At 49.4% G+C, this 23,693-nt stretch overlaps 1 protein-coding gene across 1 annotated transcript in view; it reads left to right on the top strand.

The window, feature by feature from the left end:
• Positions 1–3,929: 3,929 nt before the first annotated feature.
• The window catches only part of ST6GAL2 (ST6 beta-galactoside alpha-2,6-sialyltransferase 2), a 24,042-nt gene continuing 4,278 nt past the window's right edge, over positions 3,930–23,693 (top strand). Inside the window, exons 1-4 of the mRNA XM_024116589.3 lie at positions 3,930–4,797; positions 12,956–13,053; positions 14,511–14,612; positions 16,740–16,914. Coding sequence (XP_023972357.1) covers positions 3,930–4,797; positions 12,956–13,053; positions 14,511–14,612; positions 16,740–16,914 — 1,243 coding nt within the window. The remainder of the gene's footprint in view (positions 4,798–12,955; positions 13,054–14,510; positions 14,613–16,739; positions 16,915–23,693) is intronic.

Raw genomic sequence — 23,693 nt, 5'->3', positions numbered from 1 at the left:
GTTGCTCCGCGGCATGTGGGATCTTCCCGGACCAGGGCTCGAACCCATGTCCCCTGCATTGGCAGGCGGATTCTTAACCACTGTGCCACCAGGGAAGCCCCTGGCATTATTTCTTGTATGTTCGTTTCTTGGCATCGTTGTTTCTGGCTTGGTGAGACCACGTTCTGTGTATGGGTTTGATGTATGACTGCGAGGGAAATCTACAGGCTTGCTTTCACGTGACTAGGAGGTAAAGCAAACACTTGTTAAGTAGCCACAACTTAAACAGGCCACTCGATGTTGCTTTCACGGAACCCCTGGGAGAGGCTAGACCGTTGGATGCGTTCTGGGTTCCTCTCGTCTGGCATTGCTCCGGTCATCGTTTCTGATGCAGCAAATCAGCTCGAGACTCAGTGGCTCAGGACAGCGACCTGTCATGATCACTCCTGGTTCTGTGGGTTAACTGGGCTCCGCTGGGTCCTCACTTGGGGTCTCACATGTGGCTGCAGCCAGAGGCTGGCCAGGGCTGAAGTCGTCTGAACGCTCCACTGGGCTGGAGTCCAAGGCAGTGAGAGGCTGGGACAGCTGGACGGCCCGGGCTTGGCTGGGCATCTCTCGATCCACATGGCCTTTCCCACGCGGCTAGCTTGGGCTTCCTCACTGCATGGTGGACTCGGGTGAGAGAGCCGTCTGTCTTTGCTGGTGGCTACTTCCCCCATCGTGAGCGTTTTAAAGGCAGGACGTGGAAGCTGCTGGACCTGGGCCTGGTACCTGGTCAGAGCCCTCCCCCTGCCCAAGGCGGGGAGACACAGACTCACCTCTCCATGGGAAGAGGGCAAAGGACCCGTGTCCATCTGTAACAGGCATGCGGGCTTCTCACTTTCGCACATCTTCTTTTCCACCAGAGACGGTGTATAGCTTCCCCAGGTGACCGCACTGACCTAGGGATCACGCACTTTGATTTCAGTTCTTATCTGAGTAAAACCCCCTGCCCTTGCATTACGGCCTTGTCCTCACCTGCCTCCTGGTTTTCCTGGAGGCCGTTCAGCCTGTGGAGGTGGGGGAGGAGTCCCCTCTGCCAGCCCCTCCCATCAGACGGGCTTCCGGAGTGTCTGCTTGCTGCTGAGGCCCCCTTACCCCACTTCCTCCCTCCTTCCTTCCTGCCCCTCCGCTTCCCTGAAAGCCCCTGCTACCAGCACCTCCCTGCCTTGCTCAGAGACCTCCCTCCTCCCCATTTCTCACCCAGCACGTGGCCCCAACTTCCCAGTAGGCCCCCATCCCCACCCCCAAGGCTGGAAGGGGCAGCTTCCCAGCCTGGTTTCCCCCCAAATGGTCTCCCCACTTCTTCCAACACCGTCACCAACACACAGCTGTGCACACCTGCAGACACACAGCTCCCACCCCCAACGCGCGCACACACACACACGCGCACACACACACACACACACACACACACGCACACAATCATTTCAACCAGTACTTATTCAGGGCTGGCCTGTGCTGGGCTCTGGGCTCTACAGCTTAAAGCTCCCGCAACTCACTTAGCATTCCTTATGTTTGTCCTTTTCTGAGGCTTTGCTTGCATTCCTAAAGCTTAGGTGCATTTCTTTTTTTATTTTTCTTTCTTTAAAAATTTTATTGAAGTATGGTTGATTTACAATGTTGTGTTTAATTTCTGCTGTAGAGCAAAGTGACTCAGTTATACATATATATTCTTTTTCACATTCTTTTCCGTTATGGTTTATCACAAGATATTGAACAGAGTTCCCTGTGTTATAGAGTAGGACGTTGTTTTTTTTTATCCCTCCTATATGTAATAGTTTGCATCTAATAACCCCAGACTCCTAATCCTTCCCTCCCCATACCGCCTTGACAACCACAAGTCTATTCTCTATGCCTGCAAGTCTGTTTCTGTTTCATAGATAAGTTCATTTGTGTCGTATTTTAGATCCCACATAAAAGTGATATCATATGGTATTTGTCTTTCTCTTTCTGACTTACTTCACTTAGTATGATGATCTCTAGTTGCATCCATATTGCTGCAAATGGCATTATTTCATTCTTTTTTATGGCTGAGTAATGTTCCATTGTATTCCATTGTACCACATCTTCTTTATCCATTCATCTGTTGATGGACATTTAGGCTGTTTCCATGTCTTGGCTATTGTGAATAGTGCTGCTGTGAGCATAAGGGTGCATGTATCTTTTCAAATTAGAGTTTTTCCTGATACACGCCCAGGAGTGGAATTGCAGAATCATATGGCAACTCTATTTTTAGTTTTTTGAGGACCCTCCATACTGATAGGAAAGGCCCCTTGTGAAGACTGGTTCATATAGGGACGGGGAAAAGAGCAAGTGCAACTATGGCGACTTCGTGATCTGCTATCAGCCGCATTAGGTGCGTTTCTTGTTGATATTTTGTCGTTTCCTTTAGTGCCAAGCACTGTGCTTGCTACCTGAGTAACAGAAAAGCGATAATCGTGGGCTGCGCTACTGAGTGGAGAAGAGGGTGCTTCTCTCTGACTCTGTATCTTGTACTTTCATCTCAGCCTCCTTCCTCACCCTTTCCCAGTTGGAGGCTCACCTAGCTCTCTCATCTCCTCCCTTGTTTAGAATTTTGACATTCGTCCCTCTTATTCCATCAGAAGCTCGTGGTGAGGGCGATTATCTGGGGGCTGCTTCGAGGTCCACAGACACCTCGACATCACCTTCCCTTGCAGCCTCAGTCCCTGGGTCATCGCTTACTGGGGCCCTTCTGGAAGTTTCCCTTGAAACGCACAGCCCGCCGTGCTGCCGTACCATATCTGAGCTGTGAGCCTGTGGTGGTCTGATGAGCAGGTGCGAGAGGGCAGACTCTGCTGAGCCCTCCTGCCTGCTTCACCAAATTGGAGTCTGTAACCCAGCTGCGGGGAGACCTTGATGGGATGGGCCCGGATTAAACAGCCCTCGGTGGGGAGGTAGACACACCCCTGAGGTGCCTCCAGAGGTTTTCCAAGGTACACCCGCCGCATCTCCCCTCTCCCAAGACCCTCAGCTGAGGTGGTGGTGATCTCAGCTGGCCTCGGCTGGCCTCGGCCGGCAGCGGCTTGAAGCAGGGTTTCGGTTCCCAGCCAGAGATCGAGGTCGGGCCGCAGCAGTGAGAGCCCCGGATCCAAGCCACAAGACCCGTGGTCAGTGACAAGGCCCTGGCCCTGCGACTTTGCAGAAAAGAATTCCCACAAAGACAGAAAGTAGTGAAACAAGTAGAGTGTTTATTAGGAGGAAAAAGGGTAAAGTACGCATGGATGGACACACGGGTGGACTCAGAGAGAGAGCCGTGCCCTCGTGGCAGTTTGAGTCACTTTTACGGGGCGTTTCTTCCGGGTTTCCTTTGGCCGGTCATCTGGCTTTGCCTGGTTCTGAGTCCATATTTGGTATATCTCAGGGTGCCCCCCCACCCCGTGTGTGTGTGTGTGTGCATGTCTCAGCCGAGATGGATTCTAGTGGAGAGGCCTATGGGTAGACTTGACATCACTCCCTTTTTGACCTCCAAGGAGCCTTCTAGTCAGGGAAGTCTCCTGACTTCGAGAATGATGAATATGTGGTCTCTTACCTTCTCTCTGGGCAGGGCCCAGCCTCCTGTCTCGATTGTCCTGCTATTCTCGTCTGGGAGTATCGGGCCACAGGGGACAAATCTCCACGTGCTTACCTTGGGGGGGGGGGCATCTACGTCCTGCCTCGGTGGGACCCCTTGTCTTGCAGATGTGAGGGTGGGGGGCACATGACCCCTGAATTTAGCCGAAGCTCTGGACGACCCTGGTTTCTGATGCCCCTTCTAACCCTCCGAGACCCTCTAAAGAGACTGTCCCCAGCGCTGCCCCGCGCGCCTCACCGTGACACCCGGCTGTTTTTCAGGTCCATCCCGCCTCCTCCCGCCTCGGGACACCAGGTGCTGACCCCGCGGACCTGCCATGAAACCACACTTGAAGCAATGGAGACAAGGAATGCTCTGCGGGATATTCGCTTGGGGTCTCCTCTTCCTGGTGATCTTCCTGTACTTCACCGACAGCAACCCTGCCCAGCCCGCGCCCAGCTCCTTCTCCTTCCTGGAGACCAGGAGGCTGCTGCCCGCGCAGGGAAGGCAGCGGGCCATCATGGGCGCATCGGAGGGCCTGCCCGAGGGCGCGGACGCTCGCAGGGGGCTGCCCCGCAGACACCCGTATGGCCCCCTGCACGCGGGGCCGGGCGACCTGCGGGCGCGGGCCCCGGACGCCTTTGAAAATGAAGACGACTTCCTTTCGCCCCAGACGGGGAGAGCACCGCAAAGCGCTTTCCCGCCGGAGGAGGCCGCTCCCGGCACGTCGGGGGGCCCGGAGGGGGCTCGGTCGGCGCGCCGGGCCCGGGGGCGGCGGGCGAAGCGAGGGGCCCGGAGGCCGAGCCGGAGCGCGGCGCCCGCGGTGGGCGAGGACGGGGAGCGGCTGTACTCGTCCACGTCCCGCGCGCTCCTGCGCCGGCTCTGGAAGGGCGACGCGTCGGCGCGGATGCTGCACCCGCGCCTGCAGAAGGCCATGGGCGCCTACCTGCGCGCCAACAAGCACGGCGTGCGCTTCCGGGGGCGCCGGGCGGCCGGGCGGAGCCGCGCGGAGCTGCTCTGCGCCCTGCGGGGCCGCGCGCGGGTGCGCACCCTGGACGGCAGCGAGCCGCCCTTCTCGGCGCTCGGCTGGCGCGCGCTGGTCCCCGCCGTGCCGCTGGGCCGGCTGCTCCCGCGCGGGCTCCGGACCTGCGCCGTGGTCACGTCGGCCGGCGCCATCCTCAACTCGTCCCTGGGCGAGGAGATAGGTGGGTCCCCGCGGCCCCCCGCCCCCAGGGTGGCCGCTCCTGCACTGTGTTTCTGGCAAGTCGTAGGTCTTCTTCTTTCCCTGGGACGGAATGAGCCGCGGCGGGCGGAGGAATCCCAGCAGAGGTCTCCTTTGCGGAGACTCAGAGCAGAGACAGGCATCCTCCCAGGAGCTGGGCGCCCGGGAAAGGGAGGCCCGCGGCCCTCTCACCGCCCCGGTCTCAGGATCCACCTCCTGCAGAGCCCACGTTGTGCACTGACAGCTCCCAGCCGGGCCTGCACCCCTGATGACCCCTTAATGTGGCAGGATTATGGGGGAGCGAAAGGACAGCAGGGGAAACCCCACCGGGCGACGAGCCTTAGCGGGCAGCTCCAAACAGGAGTTTGCAGGATGATAATTTTAACTCGTTCAAGGACTAAATAAAATCCCTGTCCCTGGGCTCTGCGGAGAGCCCGACAGCTGGTGAGAGCATTGATCCGGTGGGCACCGTCAGCTCCAAGGTTGGCACACACCCAGCCTCTGGGTCCCGGCCGCCTCCCAGGGTCCTTCTCCAGGATGGCAGGTAACCAGCTGCAGCCTGGGCTTCCATCTTCCCTCCTGCACTGTCTTCAAATCCATTCCTGAGCCCTGGAGAACACCCCTGTTAGTCTGGCCTCTCCAGAGAAACAGACCGGCGGGATATGTGTAGAGAGAAAGATTTATTTTAAGGCCTTGCCCCTGCCGTCCTAGCGGCTGGCAAATCTGAAGTCTGCAGGGCAGGAAGGTAGGCTGGCTGGAAATGCAGATAAGAGTTGACGTTGCTGCCTGAAGCCCCAAGTCTGCGGGGCCGGCAGGCAGGCAGGCAGGCAGCTCGGGGGGGCTCCCGCATCTGGATGCAGAAGCCCTTCTTCCCCAGGAGCCTGCAGTCTAGTCTAATGCCCCTGAGGCCCGAGTGCCCGGCCCGTCCTGGTGCTGCGCCCGTGACCCTTTAGGCTCATTGAGCAAACACGCATGTAGCCTCTCCCCTGTGCTGGCTTCCGTACTAGGTACCAAGAAAACACGTGTGGACCAGACGCAGCGTCTGCCTTGAGGGCAGATGTAAAACAACGCCCTCACACGTTCTCACAGGTGGATGGTGTTAGCTCGTAGCCGACCCGGCCGTGACCGTCAGGGGGCACTGCCCACTTGACAGAAAGGAATCGTTGTTTCTGGGGCCCGTTCATTGTTTGTGTCCTCGAAGAGTGGCTGATATTCCAGAGCCATCTTGAAATAGGGCGACACCCTTAATCATCAGGTCGCACAGCCCAGACCTCCTCCCACAGGCTCTTGGGAATGCGGCTGAATGTGAAATTTTTTAAGAAGTTGAAAAAACGAGGCCCAAGTCTGGACTTGCAGCCTGGGGTCCCAGTGTCCCCAAGCTGACATTAAGCAGACCCGTGATCACGCTGTCCGTGTGTCACATAAGCTTGCAGCCAAAGCCGAGTCGAGCGGCTGCTACCAATTAGGAAGGAGCATTGGTTCCGAGGCCCCCAGGGCCAGGTAAAGCCACACTTCTCTCTGGTTTTCGAGGACCATGTTTAATCATGGAAGAAGGAATTTAAGCAGCACGCTTTAAAGCAGGCGGTGACTTGCTCTTGTTTTTTTTTTTTTTTGCTTTGTTTTAAGCCCCACTGCATCATAGCTGCACATTTGCCTTCCTCTCACCTGCCTGGGAGAATTCCCTTGCTCTTTATTCTGGTGTAAATATCCCTGACCGGAGTCTTGTAAACTCTCCTCTATTCAGAATTTGGAAGAGGGTGTGAAAGAGACTGGGAATTCCGCATTTCTGGGGAACATGACACCTCAGTTGTATCTTTGTTACTTTCTAGTATCCACATTTAATTGATAGCGTCTGCACTTACGCAAAGGTTCATGATTAGAATCGTAGAAAGGTAACTGGAGAACAATCACACTCAGAAAATTTTTTAAATTCTCTATTGTTTTGCCTCAGTTCCTTTGAATCCAATTTTATAGCTATCGATACCTTTTTAAGAGTATGTGACGTACGTAACACAATTCAACTTGTGAAGACAAGAAGTCTCGCTTTTTTATAAGCTGGCGTCTCTCAGCATCAGCCCATGTGCCTGCCATGTGCTGACATTTCTCCTCCGACTCTCCTGAACATACAGAGGCTTATCAACACACAGTTGTTAACACCTCTCCTAGTGAGAACAAATTCACATAGCAGAGTCCTTCGGGAAACTTGGAACCGGGCATGCTGTACTGTTTAGCTAAATCTATCTTCATCCCTAAGCATCTACTTGTGAATTGGCTAAGGGAAGATTAGAAGTCTTGCACGAGGTCGTGGTTTTACGAAAAACCGAGGGCAGAGCTAGAAAAGTTCCTGCGGGTTGCCCCCCCGTCTGCCCCCCCCACCCCCCCTGCCTGAGGGCTCAGACCCTGCCCCCCCAACCAGGGGACCAGGGAGACGCCAGGGTTGCAAGTGGCTCTGCTGGCTGCTCCCTGGGCAGGGCCGTCCTGTTTCCCCAGTTCTGTTAGACTGAGTCATACCTTGTAATTGTTTAAACACCTCCGCTTTGAATATGTTATTGAAACGCAAGCTGAACTGTTTTGAAAACGTGGAACTTTCTTTTCTAGAGTGGGGAGACGATCTTTTTTCACCCATTCCTGTAAATAATAATAATTTGGTAGTGAGATCAGTAGCAGCGATCCCGTGGAAACACACTGCAGATGAGAAAAGTACTCTGAACTTACAGCTGTCGCCTTGAATGGGAGGTCAGGATCTGTTACTTGAAACTCGGATTCTGGGAAGTGTGTGGGAAATGGGAGGGTAGGGAGGAGGCTGTGTAGGGAGGGGGCATCTTCCCGTAGCGAGCTTGGGATTTGGTGTCCTGTCACCTTAAGAATGCAAGAAAGCAGGTCACATAGTCATTCAACAAGCATGGGCCCCCACCTCTCCACTAGATACTGTGCTCGCCACTAGTGACAGAAAGACGGATGAGGCCCAGCCCTAACCCTCAGATCCTCTGCTTGCTAGTGGGAAGGAGAGACTACAAACAGACAACTCCAACATCACGGTTAGAAGGACAGAAAGACGCGCAGACAGACGGGAGACGTGACTGCGGAATCCAGCCCCACCGCGAGGGCAGACGTCTGAGGAGGGGAATCCAGGCCAAAGGCCGGCAGAGCAGTTGGAAGAGAAACAGCACAGTGTGTGGGTCGTAGGGGCATCACTGTGGGCTGGGGGTGGAGAGCAGACAGGTAAGTTGGACGGGTGGGCAGGAGGCCAACCACCTCGTGCTCTTGGATGTCATTCCCCAGAAATTAGACTTCTCATAACGACTGTAAGAATAGATACCACTTATACCACTTAATAAAAGATACCACCTGTAATGATAGATACCAGTGTTTACCGCAGGGAAGGCCTCATCCTCAGTGCTTTAATCTGTGAACAAGCCTTGCAACGCCAAGTGACGGACACGGTTTTTCCTGTTTTAGGGGTAAGGAAACCAAGGTACCCAGAGACACAGAGGGTAGAGCCGGATCTGAACCCCAGTCTGGGTCCCAGAAACTCCAGCTCCGGCCCCTTGGCCTCGTGGTGCAGAGGCAGTGAAATCTTTGAAGCAGAGGAGTGATGGGTCGGTGTTTCATTTTGGAAAGATCGCTCCAGAGCCTAGACTGGAGTAAGCACGTTGCAGGAGTCCCAGTGGGGCGAGACAGACCAGGGCGATGCGTTTGGGAGAGAGGAGAATCATCTCTTTGGCAGGCCATTCCCCGTTCCCCAGAGGCTGAAGGCGCTGCCGCCCTTGCAGATTCCTGAGCGCAGGAAGGGAAGGGAGAGGTGGAGTGGAGAGGTGCAGATGCGGAGAGGTGCAGTGCCCCGGGCTGGGCACGGATTTCGTGCTGCTATGCCTTCTGGCTGGCTGCCCCTTGCAGGGTTTTCTTCTTCCTCAGTGATGCTCTTAGCCTGGCTCTGCTCTCGAGGTCAACGTGAAATGGCTCTAGCCTGGAAATGCCGTCTCCAAAAATGACGCCTTGCTTTCTTGCCCTGTGCTGGCTGTCTGATCCCTTCCTCCCTCTCTAAATGTGAATGGACAGCTTAGTTTTGAAGGTGGTTACCGGGGAGAAGCACAGCCAGGTGCACATTTACAAATGCGTCCATGTGGCCGACTCTCTCGGCTCGTCCTCCCCGCACGTCCCCTCCCATCCTGGTCCGTTCTTCTCCCGGCCGGCTGGGGGCAGTTCAGTCTCATGCCCAGCAGCCCCGTCCCTACCTACCCCTCTGTGTCCTCCATGAAATTGGCCTTTTAGCTCTTCAGCATCGTACGACTTCCAAAGGAGTGAACCTAGATTACCTTTCTGCGCCCTGTGCTTTGTCAGGTTGTTCTAAGGCTTAAAACACACCTCAGTGTAGAACACCAGCTTTTAAAAGCTGGGACGTCGTCCGGGGTGATTTGACGCGTCAGGGATTTCTACGCAGTCAGTTAGACGTGCACCCACCGTTTGGCATCCTCGGTTTGTCCACCTTACCTCTAGACGGAGGCTGTATCTAAGGCTGGCGTGGGCCGGTGGGAGAACTGGTCCCGGCGTGCCAGCGTCCTGCTTCCTGCCCTGGTGCCATCCTGCTTAACCTCTGAGTGCCGGGAGGCCCCCCCACTGTCTGGGCCCCCGCTCACTCCCTGCCTATGGGCGAGTTGCCCCAGGTGAGCAGGTCATATAGTGTCTGGCCTTGCACTTGGGGCCCCCACGATCCTTTCAGGGGCTCACAGGGTGAGAACGATTTTCATCATAGTACTCAGAGGTCTTCTTAACTGTTGACATCGGAACGGATGATGCAGGAGCAGTAGTGGATAAAACTGCTTCTTGGCACAGATCAAGGCAGTGGTACCCAACTGTACTAGGTCCTCGCGGAATGTTTTCCTGCCAAGCTTAGCGGTGAAAGCAAAGCAGGCCGGTTCCACGTATGGATGTCCTTAATGAAGCAGTAAAAATGGTTAGTTTTATCAGAGTTCAGTCTTTGAAGTGCATGTGTTTTTAAGACCAAATGGGAAATAACGTGAAAGCATTTCTGCAAACCGACGCCCGACGGAAGGGCACTGATGTGATTGAGCTTTGAGTGCCGCTGGCCGCTTTTGTCACAAAACACAGCTATACTTGAAACAGATGACGGATAGACATACTCTATTTAGACTTGGACATTTGGCAGATATTTTCTCAAAAAGGAAGTAAGTAAGCCTTCACTTTTAGGAAAATAACTGACAGTGTTTGTTGCCAATGATAAAATTAAAGCTTTCAACCCTGAGCTCGAAGCTTCCCCAACTTAAAAAGTGATGAGATCCATGGTGACATTAATGATATTTGATACTTGATAATGAAATGCTTCAATATCTGAAAGATCTGCATTACTCACTGAACTGATAGCTTCCAAATGACCGTTGCACAGTGTTACAAAATATACATGGCTGAATCATCCTTTTTTTTTTTAATTGAAATATATTGGGTTGGCCAAAAAGTTCGTTCGGGCTTGTCCATAACATCTTATGGACTTTTTGGCCAACCCAATAGTTGATTTACAATGCTGTGTTAGTTTCTGATGTACAGCAAAGTGATTCAGTTATACATACATATATACATATATTCTTTTTCAGATTCTTTTCCATTATAGGTTATTACAAGATATTGAATATAGTTCCCTGTGCTATGCAGTAGGTCCTTGTTGGTTACCTATTTTATATATAGTAGTGTGTGTATGTTCATCCCAAGCTCCTCATTTATCCCTCCCCGACCCGTTCTCCCTTTGGTAACCATAAATTTGTTTTTTGTCTGTGGGTCTATTTCCGTTTTGTAAGTAAGTTCATTTGTATCATTTTTAAAGATTCCACATATAAGTGATATCATATATTTGCCTTTCTCTGTCTGACTTACTTTACTTAGTGTGATCATCTCTAGGTCCATCCATGTTGCTGCAAATGGCATCATCTCATTCTTTTTATGGCTGAGTAGTATTCCATTGTATATATGTGTACCGCATCTTCTTTAACCATTCCTCTGTCGATGGACATTTAGGCTGCTTCCATGTCTTGGCTATTGTAAATAGTGCTGCTATGAACATTGGGGTGCGTGTGTCTTTTCGAATTAGAGTTTTGTCTTTTCCAAATAAATGCCCAGGAGTGGGATTGCTGGATTATATGGCAACTCTATTTTTAGTTTTTTAAGGAACCTGCATACTGTTTTCCACAGTGGCTGCACCGACTTTCATTCCGACCAACAGTGTAGGAGGGTTCCCTTTCCTCCACACCCTCTCAGCATTTATTACTTGTAAACTTTTCTTTTTTTTTTTTTTTTTTTTTTAACTTTTGGCCATGCCACACCGTGCAGCACACGGGATCTTAGCTCCCTGACCAGGGATCGAACCCGCACCCCCTGCAGTGGAGGCACGGAGTCTTAACCACTGGACCGCCAGGGAAGTTCCTATTTGTAGACGTTTAGATAATGTTAACTTTTGGCCATGCCACACCGTGCAGCACACAGGATCTTAGCTCCCTGACCAGGGATCGAACCCGCACCCCCTGCAGTGGAAGCACAGAGTCTTAACCACTGGACCGCCAGGGAAGTTCCTATTTGTAGACGTTTAGATAATGGCCATTCTGGCCTGTATGAGTGGTACCTCATTGTAGTTTTGATTTGCATTTCTCTATTAGCAATGTTAAGCGTCTTTTCACGTGCCTGTTGGTCATCTGTATGTCTTCTTTAGAGAAATGCCTGTTTAGATCTTCTGCCCATTTTTTGACTGGGTCGTTTGTTTTTTTTGATGAATCATCCATTTTAAGAGCAAGATTAACTAACGGATTTTAATGTAACAGCACAAAAATTGATACTGTTTCACATTCCACACTGCCACTAACCTTTCAGAAACTAGCTCTTGTGGAGTTAGATGAAGTATCAGAGGAGAATATTCCTAGTCATCTGGAAAGACTCTTGAAATACTCCCACCATTTTCAACGATATATCTAAGTCTTCATATACTTCAACTAAAGCAATATATTGCAGCAGATTGAATAGAGAAACAGGTATATGAAACCAACTATCTTCTAAAAAGCCAGGCGTTAAAGAGATTTGCAAACATTTAAAACGGTGCCCTTCTCACTATTTTTTGAAATGTAGTTATTTCTCATAAAAATGTATTTTACAGGTAAATTAATAAATAAACATTTACAATTTTTCTATTTTACTCACTAATGTGATATATTCTGAAATCTGTAATCCAGATAAACAAAAGGTCTCTGGGTTGTCAGTAATTTTCAAGAGTGTAAAGGCATCCGGAGACCAAAGAGTGAGAACCACTGCTTTGGGTGATCTGATTTTTTCTAGCTCAAGTATCATTTGAATTTTTATGACAAAATACTATTCGATAATAATAAATAATAAGGCAAATCATTACCCGCTCAAATTGCAAACGTGTGCTTAAATTGTGAAGTAAAGAAAATTGGAAGTATTGGGGGGTTTTGGCATCATTAATGCAAAGCATAGATCGCGTCAAATCTGGAGATTGGCAAACCTTTTTTTTTTTTTAAGAGCCAGGTAGTAAATATTTTAGGCTGCGTGAGCCATAGGGACTTTGTCACAACCCTGCTGTTACAGACGACAGATAAACACCAGTGAGTCTGTGTTACAGTACAACTTTATTTACTAAAATGTGCCATAGCTTGCCGACTCCTGGAAAATTTCCCCTAAAAGAATGTTGTAGGATTTGGGGGTTTTGTAGCTGAAGAAAACGCATAGAAATTCCCTATCGCTGATTAACTCTGCTTTCAGCCCTGTTTCTGGGAAACACATTAGACTCCACAAAGCAGTCTAGATACACACATACGTCTTGAAATTTCCTGTGTAAAGCATGTCTTTAAAGACCGTGAACACATACCAAGTATCTAAATATAACTTAGATGATATAGGACCACTTGTAATGGGTTGATATGTTTTTATGTTTATTTGCCCCCAGCCAGGATCTCATTCTAAATAAGTAGTATGCGAAACAGTGTGTGTGTGGGGGTATCTGAATTTTATTGGGGTCTAGTTAGCTTCAGGTATTGAAAGATTTGCTTTAAGATATTTTCCTAGATTATGCTGGTTTTTATGCAGAGGGAAAAAAAGAAGTAAGTTTGTCACTAATGTGCCCTCAGATTCCCACGATGCAGTTTTGAGATTTAACTCTGCTCCTACACGTGGCTACGAGAAGGATGTTGGAAATAAAACCACCGTCCGCATCATTAATTCCCAGGTAAGATGGGTGGACTGTTTTCACGGTGGACTGTTTTTTAGGTAAATAGCTTAACTGGGTGAATGAAGTCACCCAGTTATCCATGACCACGACCTTGCTTATTTCTAAAGGTCTTGTAATTATAAAGAATTAGTGAGGAAAAATGCAGAGAAATGGGAATTCGTGTGAGCTGTGAGTAGGAAAAAAGAGTAAATAAGATCAAAAGGAAAAATCAGAGTAGAGGTACAAATTTATATATGTAGCATATTGCATTTTGTGAACTGAGGAAAAGAAAGGTAAACAGAGTAAATCTTGGGGATGGAGGGGAGAAAAGCAAAGAAACAGAATTCAAGGGTCAGAAGAACAGCTCAGAAACTTTACTTTGTTATTGAACATTTTAAAAAGGAAAATATCTTTTTGTGTGTTCTCAATAAGAATGTTTTCCAAAATTCATAGCAAAATTAGTCGCAGAACAAACCACAACCATTTCTAGAGTTTCAAACTGTATAGAAAAAAAATGGGGTGATGAGCGATTTATGGTGAGTTTGTTGCAGAACCAAAGATCAGCTTTCTTCGTCGGGCTCTGGGCTCGCAGCCTGCAGAGGTGAGAAACAGGCCCCGGTTTCCTGAATTCAGAGACGCCACTGATTGAAGATTCCTCATCTGTCTGATGACAGCTTTTAAGAGAGGAGGAGATAAGCCCCAGCAAATTAAAATACAAGGTCCCTTGTGAGATACACCCTAACTTCAGAAATATTAAAATGCGAAGGAAAAGAGGGCATCTTAAAAACTGTGGGAAAATTCCATCTTAAAAATGAAGCAAATCAAATGCATCCTTTTCCCCCCCAGACTGTAGTTGACAAAAGCTGATTGGCAGGTGAGACTGAAGGACTCACTCAGGACCAGAGAGGGCCCCAGAGGGGGGACAGTCATACCGGGTGGATTCACGTCTCCTGGCCTCTGGGCCCAGTTTGTCCTGAGGTTGGCACGCGGTAGGTGCCTAAGAACCCAGTCCTTCTAGGCCTGCAGCTCTCTCTCCGGTGGCCAGTGAGGGCAGTTGTCGTTGGCGGGGCCTTACTCAGCCAGGAGTTCCATCAGGAGCTGGTGCCTCTAGAAGACTTCAGTGCTGCTGCTTTTTTTCTTTTTTTTTTTTGGTGGCGCCGCACGGCTTGCGGGATCTTAGTTCCCCGACCAGGGATTGAACCCAGGCCCTCGGCAGTGAAGGCCCGGAATCCTAACCACTGGACCGCCAGGGAAATCCCTGGTTCTTTTCTTAAAAAAGAAAGCCCTCCTTGGTCTAAATATTTCCTGAGTGCCTTAGCGTGTAAAGCCTGCCTCTCTCCCTCCCCGAGATAGTCTGAGGAGCATTTTTTTTTTTCTTGCTCTAAAACTCCTTTTTAAAATTTTTACCTCTTTTTAAAATATAATTGTGAAGGCCCAGACCCTTGCTTTGAAATGATTCTGCTATGTATTTGCAGATTCTGACCAACCCCAGGCATCACTTCATTGACAGTTCGTTGTATAAAGATGTCATCTTGGTGGCCTGGGACCCAGCTCCTTATTCTGCAAATCTCCACCTGGTGAGTATCTCCTTGGTGCCCCTGCCCTTGAGGGTCAGACGGTGCCTCTGACCGATACACAATGGCAGTAAGTCAGGGATTAAACCCGGACAGACAGAATGAAACCGAACGTGGGTGCGAATTACATTCACAGAGCTTCACACGGTTTGGGTCCCGGTTGCAGCAGCACCCTTGCTGAGCCAAGTCCCTCTGATGCTAAAGTGTTTTCCTGGAGGATTTCAAAAACAAAAACAAGTGTACAATGTCTAGATGTTCAGAAAGCCCTAGCGCCACCAGAGGTTGGGCTGCTTAAACTCCGAATTTCTCCATTGTGAGACGGTCACATCACCTTTCAAGTAGTTACAAGACCTTTTGAAACACACGGGAAGTTCTTGGCGAGAAAGGCTAACCTTTGTGAATCCTTATTATGGAAATGGAACGTGCCACAGGCTTGTCCCGAGGGTGCCGCTCTTGTGGCTTCTGCCTCCAAATCTTTTTAATCTTATGCGATACAGTGTAAACAAGGTTATTACTAACCATCAAAATATAAGCAAGTTATCAATACATTCACGGCCTCTCTACTTGTGGTGAAACCTGGCATGAAGAGCCAGCGCACCTGTTCTGAAAGGGGGCTTGGAAGATCGGTTACGATTTAGCCCCGTGAGCGAAGCTGTCAGCTGTGCCAGCGTCTGTGGACTTGTTCTGCCGTGACCCGAGAGGATGCCAGCTTCCTAAGGTGAATGTGGGAACAGATCTCAGCCCCACCAGGGGGTAACTGTCCAGGAGAGCTGCCCGCAGTCGAGGGTCCCTCCGGAAGGAGCACTCTGTCACCACGCGTCCTAAGACGGAGGCTGGACACATACGTGCCATGATTGTAACTAATTCTCAACCAGGAGTTCACATCAGCACCCGGAGCGTCACCGTTCAGAGTATCCGTCAGAGCCCGTTTCCCAGGAATCCGGGCGTGTCCAGCCTCCGTGTGTGGTTTTTTTGAATATCTATTTATTTATTTTTTTGGTTGCACCGGGTCTTTGTCGCAGCAGGTGGGCTCCTCAGCTGTGGGATGCGAACTCTTAGTTGCGGCATGCGTGTGGGATCTAGCTCCCTGACCAGGGATCGAACCCGGGGCCTCTGCATTGGGAGCACGGAGCCTTCACCACTGAGCCACCAGGGACGTCCCCTCGTCAAACTTTTTAAAGCCACAGATCCCATTCAACCAGGGACTATTTCTTGGGATCTTCATCCAAGCCCATCTTTGCCCGAGGTGTCTGTTTGAAAGGACAGTCAGAGCCCTGTGAGCTGAGCCTCTCGCCACACACCTCCAAATCCCATTTCTCGGTGGCACCGGAGACACTTCTGAAGGCTTTTTAAAATCAACCTTATTGTTTCTCTTTTCCACAGTAATTCTTGTGTAACCGATGTAAGTGCACATTTTGATGGGTAGTAGCAAGTGTACACAGTCCTGTATCCAGCAGCACAATTAAGGAACAGAATCTTTCCGCTGCTGCAGAGAGTCCTCTGTGCCCACCCATCCGTCTCCCAGACCCGACCTGAGACCCAGGCAATTACTGACATCTTTCTGTGCCAGAGATTAGATTGGGAAAACATATTTCTGAAATACAGTGATTGAAACGACGGCCGTGGGCCATCCGGCCACGTGTTTTTGGTTTTGTCTCTTTTTTTTCCTTCCTTTTTTTTCTTTTTGTTTTTTCTTTTTTTGTTCCTCCTTTTTTTTTTTTGGTTTGCCCGTTTTTGTAAATAAAGTTTTATTGGAACACAGCCTCGCCCATTCATCTTGTACCCGCGGTGGCTGCTTTCCAAGTAAATACACAGCAGAGCCCAGTAGTAGCAGCAGGGACTCTGTGGCCCTAAAATCCTGATGTGTTTACTATCTGGCCCTTTCCAGAAAAGTCCAGTGACCCCACCCTGGCCCTTCTCCCTCATTTTACTAAAGAATAAGGCACCAGTCCCCCAGGCCAGACCTCACCTCTGTACTCGCCCCTCATCCAGTGCGGAAATGCCTGCAGAAGAGGGGGTCCGCATCCCCTCCCAGCCCGGCCCCTCAGCCTCTAAATACCCCCCAACGCGGGCGCTGCCCGGCTTCCTCTTCACGGCCTGGTCCTCTGACTGTTATTTTTTTCCTCTTAGTGGTACAAGAAGCCGGATTACAACCTGTTCGCTCCGTATGTTCAGCACCGTCAGAGAAACCCAAGCCAACCGTTTTACATTCTTCACCCCAAGTTTATCTGGCAGCTTTGGGACATCATCCAGGAGAACACGAAGGAGAAGATCCAGCCGAACCCGCCGTCCTCGGGCTTCCTTGGTAGGTGGATGCCAGAAGGCGGGATGGCTGGGCGGCGGGGTGAGGCTTAGGGTTTAACAGGTACGCGTTCATGTTAGATGACAAGAGCACCTAGGAGGTGGCTTTAGAGGGAAAACAGATGAACTGAAAAGAGCGCAAAGGCACTGTCCCGGTTTCCAATGGGCACGTAACACCTCCCCCAGCCCAGCATTTCCAAGGGTGAAACGAGGACTGCTTTACCTTCCCTCGTGACGGGAGGGTCAGGACGGGCCCGGCTGGGTGACCCCTTCGCTCCACAGGCCTCGTGGGGTCACTTGCAGGTATTCAGCTGCGTCATGGGGTGGCCTCACTCCCCTGCCTGGCCCCTCGGCGGGGACAGCTGGGAGGCCGGCTCTGCTGGACTGGTGACCGTGTGCCTGCAGGCGGTGGCCTCGCGGGAATTGGACCCTTGACGGAAGCTCAGGGCTCCTGGCAAGTGTTCCAACGACAGGAAATCGAAGCTGCGGTTTCTCAGGGTGGAGGCCTGGGGACCCTCTGTGGGTCACCGAGAGACTCAAGGGCTGGAGACCCCAGGGCCACCCGGGACCCACCACCCACTCGCGTGCACGTTGCTGATGTGGGCCCGGATCGAGGATGGGAGTTTGTGGCCAGAGGACCACACTCCAGACGTTGCAATTTTTTCCTGGTAGGTCTGGGCTTTGAGTAGCCGGACTCTAGAGCCATGTCCCACTCTCTCCAGCAGACCCGCCAGCTGCAATCTGAGGATGGACTTCCTGTAACAAGGGCATCACACTTGGCTCTTGTGTATTTTTCTGCAGCCAGGCTTCGATCCACAAGTTTATGGTCTTAACCCACTTCTTTTCCTGTGTTTCAGCCTCTTGCCCCAACATTTCCTTGGTTTTACCTGACTAGGGTAATATTAAGGGAGGTCTTAGATTCCCTTGGCCATATGAAAGCTGCAGTGGAACCAGAGGATAGTAACTCTGCCCATAAACCCCTGCTAATGTTCTCCACCCTAACTTCGATGAATTTACACCCTGCACCTTAACTCGGGTGCACAGTAGGTCCCCACGACTAAAGGAGCATTTGTGGAGGTGACACGGGTCGGTGAGGGATGCAAGGCGCAGGAGTATCCGAAGCGAGGCTTGTGGGTTTTGCAGCGGGTTCGAGGTGCGGTGATAACGTGAAACATTTTACGCAGAATTCAAGACAGATTAACGACGCCGCGTGCTATTTTCCTCAAGCATAGCTCCTCCCACCCGTTTTATGTCGTGCTGTCAAGACGCTTTGTTTCCACGTCACTTTGCGAAGTCCTAAGTGCTGTATCTTTTGTGCGGTTTCACGGGGTCCCGCGGATTGAGGGGAGAACGTGTAGCAGGATGGACTGATGCTGAGACGGCGTAACAGGACGCGGCCACCTGATCACGCCTTTTCCCCATCCGTGCCGCCCCGTGAGTTCCTGCGGCCGATACTCGATTACAGCAAGAGCTCGGGAGACCAGTGAGGGCTGTCAGGTACCTTTGCTGTCGCCGTGCACTTTGGGAGTTTCCACTGGCGTGGCCGTGGCTGGAGAAACACTGTTTCCTCGTGTGTGGAAAGAAATCCTGCCGCGCGCGGACAGCTTCCTGTCACAGCTCTCTGCTGAGCGCTTGTTTGGAGATTTCAGGGGCTGCCGCTTGCCTGGGTGGCATCTTTTCCGGGATGAAGGGGACTGCAGTTGGATGTCACTGCAGGGGTGGCGGCTGGGCTGAGCGACAGCCCTTCTCTGCTGTCACTGGGTTTCCAACCATGGGCGAGTCACTTACTCGTGTGAAAGTCCCTGCGCTCCTGGGAGAAAAGGGAGTCTTAACAACCCCTTTGCATCAGGCCGTTCGCGATCGTTATTATTTTCTAGCACCGTCCTGTCCGGTAGAGCGGCTACTAGCCACGGGTGGCTGCTTAGATTTAAGTTAATTAGGATTAAATAAAAGGAAAACTTCTCTTCCTTGGTGCACGAGCCCCATTTCCAACTCTCCAAGCGATGTGCTCCCGGTGGTTCAGCCCTAGGCAGTGTAGACGGAGACCGTCTCCAGCACAGGGAGGGTTGGAAAGGACAGCACGGCTCCGTCCTGCTGACCACAGAAGGATGAAAAGGAGCGCGTGGAGACGGTATCAGGGTCCCACTGGACACTGTGCCCCGTGGGTGGGGACACACGTGATAAAAGATGTTTGCTATTATCAGTCAGATTTCCTGAAGATAAATTCCCGGGAGTGTGAGTGCCGAGCAAAGGGTGTGGCCTGTCGATCATTGCTGGGAAGCGCTGCCTTACCGCTTGTTCTTTGAATTCTGACCAGAGGCCATATTTGTCCTTCCCGGTCACAGAAGGACGGCCTTACAATAGTGAGCGCATCAGAGACGTACGCCGTGAACCATGCGCTTCTCCAGAGCAGCAGCGAAGGCATGCTTACCCCTCTGGCACTGCACATGTATTTTTCAATTGGAAGCAAGTAGCGTGGATCCAGCGATTTAGATGCTCCAACGGGACCGGTTTCTCTGGAACAACTCCTTCACCTTGTTAGGACCCTGACCCTCCGCCCGCCGGGAGCTGCTCGTTCCCACATGAGGGACATTTCTCTTTCATCCCCAGTTGGATACTGGAGGTTTTCTCTCGTTCTTTGGTACTAGGAGGTGGGTTTTGACCGCACCATGGCCTGGCTGAAGATAGGGAATCATTTCCTTAGAATCCCATTGTTTCGGTGTAGCTCTCATACAGACGGATGTTGTCATGGAAGGTCCGTGAGCCCGTCTGGGGTCCTGCAGCCTGGCCGGATGGTTGTGCCACCTGAGGTAGCGGGGCCTCCAGCCAAGCAGGAGGCCCAGCTTCGCCCCCCGGGGCTCGGAGCTGAGCGTCGTCAGGCAGACGGGCCTGGTGCACCGGCCCGACCAGCAGCGTAGAGAGGGGACTCCTCTAGCCTACAGGTGACAAGGCCTGTATTGTACCAACCACCAACGCCTCCTCCTACCTCTACTGATTATATCATAAGTAATGTTTCTAGAATTCACAGATGCGAACGCTATAATTTCAGCCTAGTTAATCTATGCACAAGAATAATATGCTTAAAAACAAGTCATAACTTCCTTTCTCTTCCATTTTATTTTGAGTTTGGGGTTCTAATTTTCCAATATATCATCCAAACTCAGATGGTAACACAAAATAATAACACATTAACCCAAACTAATGAGCCACCTAACATCCATATTTATGAGTGTGTAAAATCAATCACATTATGTTGATCAGGAACGGTTTTTTACATTTACATTTTTTACATTTTACATTTACATTCACTATTCACATTAAATAGTGAATCTGGATCAAATAATACAATATAAATGAGCTAAAAACTTGGCTTTCAAGTCTCATTTATGCATTATGTGATTTTACTTAATATAGTAGATCCTTCTTAAATTATTTTATTTCATGAAATGCAGATTTCCAAACCACCTTTTAATTACAGATATTTTCCGGAATTATCACTTAAAATGTCATTTGTGCTCCTTCAATAATCTTGAGTATAGTTCTCATAATTTTCCATCTTATGATGAATTTATGGGGAAACCACAGAATAGCTGCTAGATTTCCATTAGATCAGCATATTCAATACACTTAATCTTTCACCCTCACCCCTCATTCAGAAACATGTTTTGCAGTGTTTCATTGGACGTTCTCAGAAATTTCTAGTTTACCCCACATGTGAATTATGTTCGAGTGTTACCTGGAATGCATGAAAGCCAGTATTTTTCCCGTCACTTGCATGAGGTTCTGTTTATATCCATAGCTTATTTTGCTCCACGTTAAGAGGATCCGTTCATCAAGGAAAAAATTCTATGACTGTGAACGATTTGGGGTGTTGTTACTTTAAATATTTTGCCGGGTGCAAAGTAAGACAATTTTCGTGTGAGCACAATTAAGGTAAAGGCTCAATGATTAAACTCTGCTGGACTTTGACACACATCAAAGGCATCTATCTATATATATGCAAAGTAGAGTTTTTTAGGGGAACCTCATTCATTCCGGATCTGTGATCATCTGAACATGGGTGGAAGTTTGCTTTTTATCCAGGTTTTGGACAAATGAATGAGTGTACATACTGCTTGTTATGCTGAGTCATAATCGTGTGACATTTTATTAAGACCAGTGGAAATGCTTTTTAATTGGTTTGATAATTATATTGAATTATACAATATTTTAAAACCTGTAATTTGGCAAATGAATGCCTCTTGAGTCATAATTGCCCAGGAAAATTTGTACTTTTTTGTCTTCAAAGGAATCCCTCCTCATTTGTAAAAACTGGCCAAAAAACTTAACATTAATTGAATTATGAATTATGTTCAAAGATTTTTAAGAACTGGCTGCATGCCCATTTTGATTGGCTTGGAAAAATACATTAAAAAGAGTCTCAGTATTGATCCGCCCATCAAAAAGTCTGGCTCCACGCTGAAAGCAGTAAAATTTTATTAGTGATGAAAGCAGTTACTTTTTGGTAGTCCATAAACAAAATTATGTAACATGAAAGTTCCTTAAGTGATTGTTTAAAAAAATTCTTTACTGAATAGCACAGCATTAGATGGTTTGTATTCGTTTCGCTTTGGGGGTTATCCTGAGCTGTCCTAAGAATGGAAATGAAAAACACACAAAAACACATTTTTAGCATAACCAGCTGTGAATTGCTCGAGTCGGCCTGGCATGGGGAGACGATCAGGAGCTAACGTGATACTGTGAATTTCCAGGTGTACACGGCATCCGTGCAGAAAAGAGCCACCATGGCAGGCCTGACTGCCGATGGCTGGGAGCCCTGCTTGCAGGGTTGACCCTTGGCTGGCACCTGGGAGCCTGGGTCTGGGGAGGCCCCCTTAAGCGCCAGGGCGGGTCACTGTGCCCAGATGCTTATCCGGCAGTGGGTCCACGCCCAGCACCTGCTTCCTTCTGGAGTCTGGAGTGCTGGTGTGTGCCGGGCACGGCAGGCCTGTAAATAAATCACGGGCTATGTGCCGCGTCTGGTGGGTCCTCCTGGCAAATCGTCAAACCCGGAAGTAAGCTGGGGCCTCCCAGCACGGTACCGTGTCAGCGTCCCTCAGAGGACATCTGAGGACCACGTGTTGGTGTCACTTGTGGATGACAGGGCCCAGCATCACAGCACGTCAGAAGAGATGTTGGTGGCGGTGTTCTCAGTACAGTACTTAGACGCTTTCTTCAAGTCGTCCTAAGAACTGTAGGTTATGAGCTTGCCACCTATTGTGAAACTTAACGTTTCATTCTTCACTTATTTTTGTTCTTAAAGAAACTTTCTCCACATCCCCAGTTTTCAGCACTGTGCCCAGTTGAATATATGTGTGAGTTTAACTGAAGAGCCTTCTAACCTCTTGTGCTTGACAGCTCTGGTCTCTCCCGGTGTGGTCCCGCAGTCTCTCCTCCCCACACGCATGACCCGAGCTGTGCCGGGACCGTTACACCCCTCCTGACACTGAGGTTCCACCTAGGTCCCCTTTGCAATACATGAAGAAGTTTCATCTTCAGGGTTTTGTGTGTAACTAAGTACTCTTAACTCCTAGGAAAAGTGATGTGCCGATATAACCACATTTAATAATGATTTTCAGTATTTATTATACGACAGAGTCTGAATCTAAACTCAAATGTATGTGTGATATCGGCCTTAATAAATTAATCAGCAGAGTATACGTATGCCAAATGAAATGACCGTGCTGTCTAAAAAAAATTTTAAATCAGAAAAAATATCCTCCACCTTCGATTTCATAAATCTTGTCCACCTTTCACATGTAGCAATGAGTTATAAATTGATTTTCCCTTCGCTTTGAAGGTGCTGCCATACCGATTCTGATAGCAGTACTACAGCTGGCTGTCATTTAATCACTTAGAGCAGATTCGGCTCTAACTTAAATTTTAGGATGCTCTGGACCAAGGCTCATGGTTATAGGAACCCACAAGTTCATATGGAAGGACAAAATGAGATGCAAAAGCCAGGAGGATATACACAGATAACTCAAAATAAGACATTTCCTGAACCTCTGTCGGCCTTCAGTTTGAACGGCCGTCAACTACCTAGCAAATTTCAGTATTTCTGAAGCTCTAGAAGTCACTTTAAAATATAAAGTATTTATATATGAAAATGCAAAAATATACCTATTTACTTACAGTGAAACCATAACTTTTTGCCCAGTCATATGACGAAATCTGTATTGTCTATTTAATAAATATGTGGTTTAAAATGTATTGATAGTAGTTCACTAGCAGTAAGAGGAAACCTTGTCTCTGGAAAACTTTCCAGAAAACAATAACCAGATTCGAGCACTTAGTAGAAATTTGAGGCCAAGTAGATAGCAAGGACATCTAGAGAAATTACTCAAACTTCTTCTTACTTGGGTGTGGGTAGCAGTTCAACTCTAGGTTAGTTGTCTAACATGCAGAATGGTCAGCTACTAAGGAGACACCTCCGGGATCCTTACAGTAGAGTTTTTCAAAGAATACGTGTGTGAGACCAGCCTGGTCCTCCACGCATGGTAAGCAGAACAGCATTGGTCCAGGAACGTTTGTTATTAGTCTACGACTAGATCAGTGTAGAAACTGAAAGTATTTGGAAGGTTTTATAGCAATTTGACATAGCATGGCAACCTAATATGTGATCATTTTTCTACTAGTTCATTGTTCGTGTATTTTACAGAAGTATTGGTCTGTGATGGATAGGAATTTTTTTTTTTTTTTGCGGTACGCGGGCCTCTCACCGCTGTGGCCTCTCCCGTTGCG

This window comes from Physeter macrocephalus, chromosome 12 (genome assembly GCF_002837175.3).
Source record: "Physeter macrocephalus isolate SW-GA chromosome 12, ASM283717v5, whole genome shotgun sequence".
In the NCBI taxonomy this organism is placed as follows: domain Eukaryota; kingdom Metazoa; phylum Chordata; class Mammalia; order Artiodactyla; family Physeteridae; genus Physeter; species Physeter macrocephalus.
This window is presented reverse-complemented; position numbering and strand designations above follow the sequence as displayed.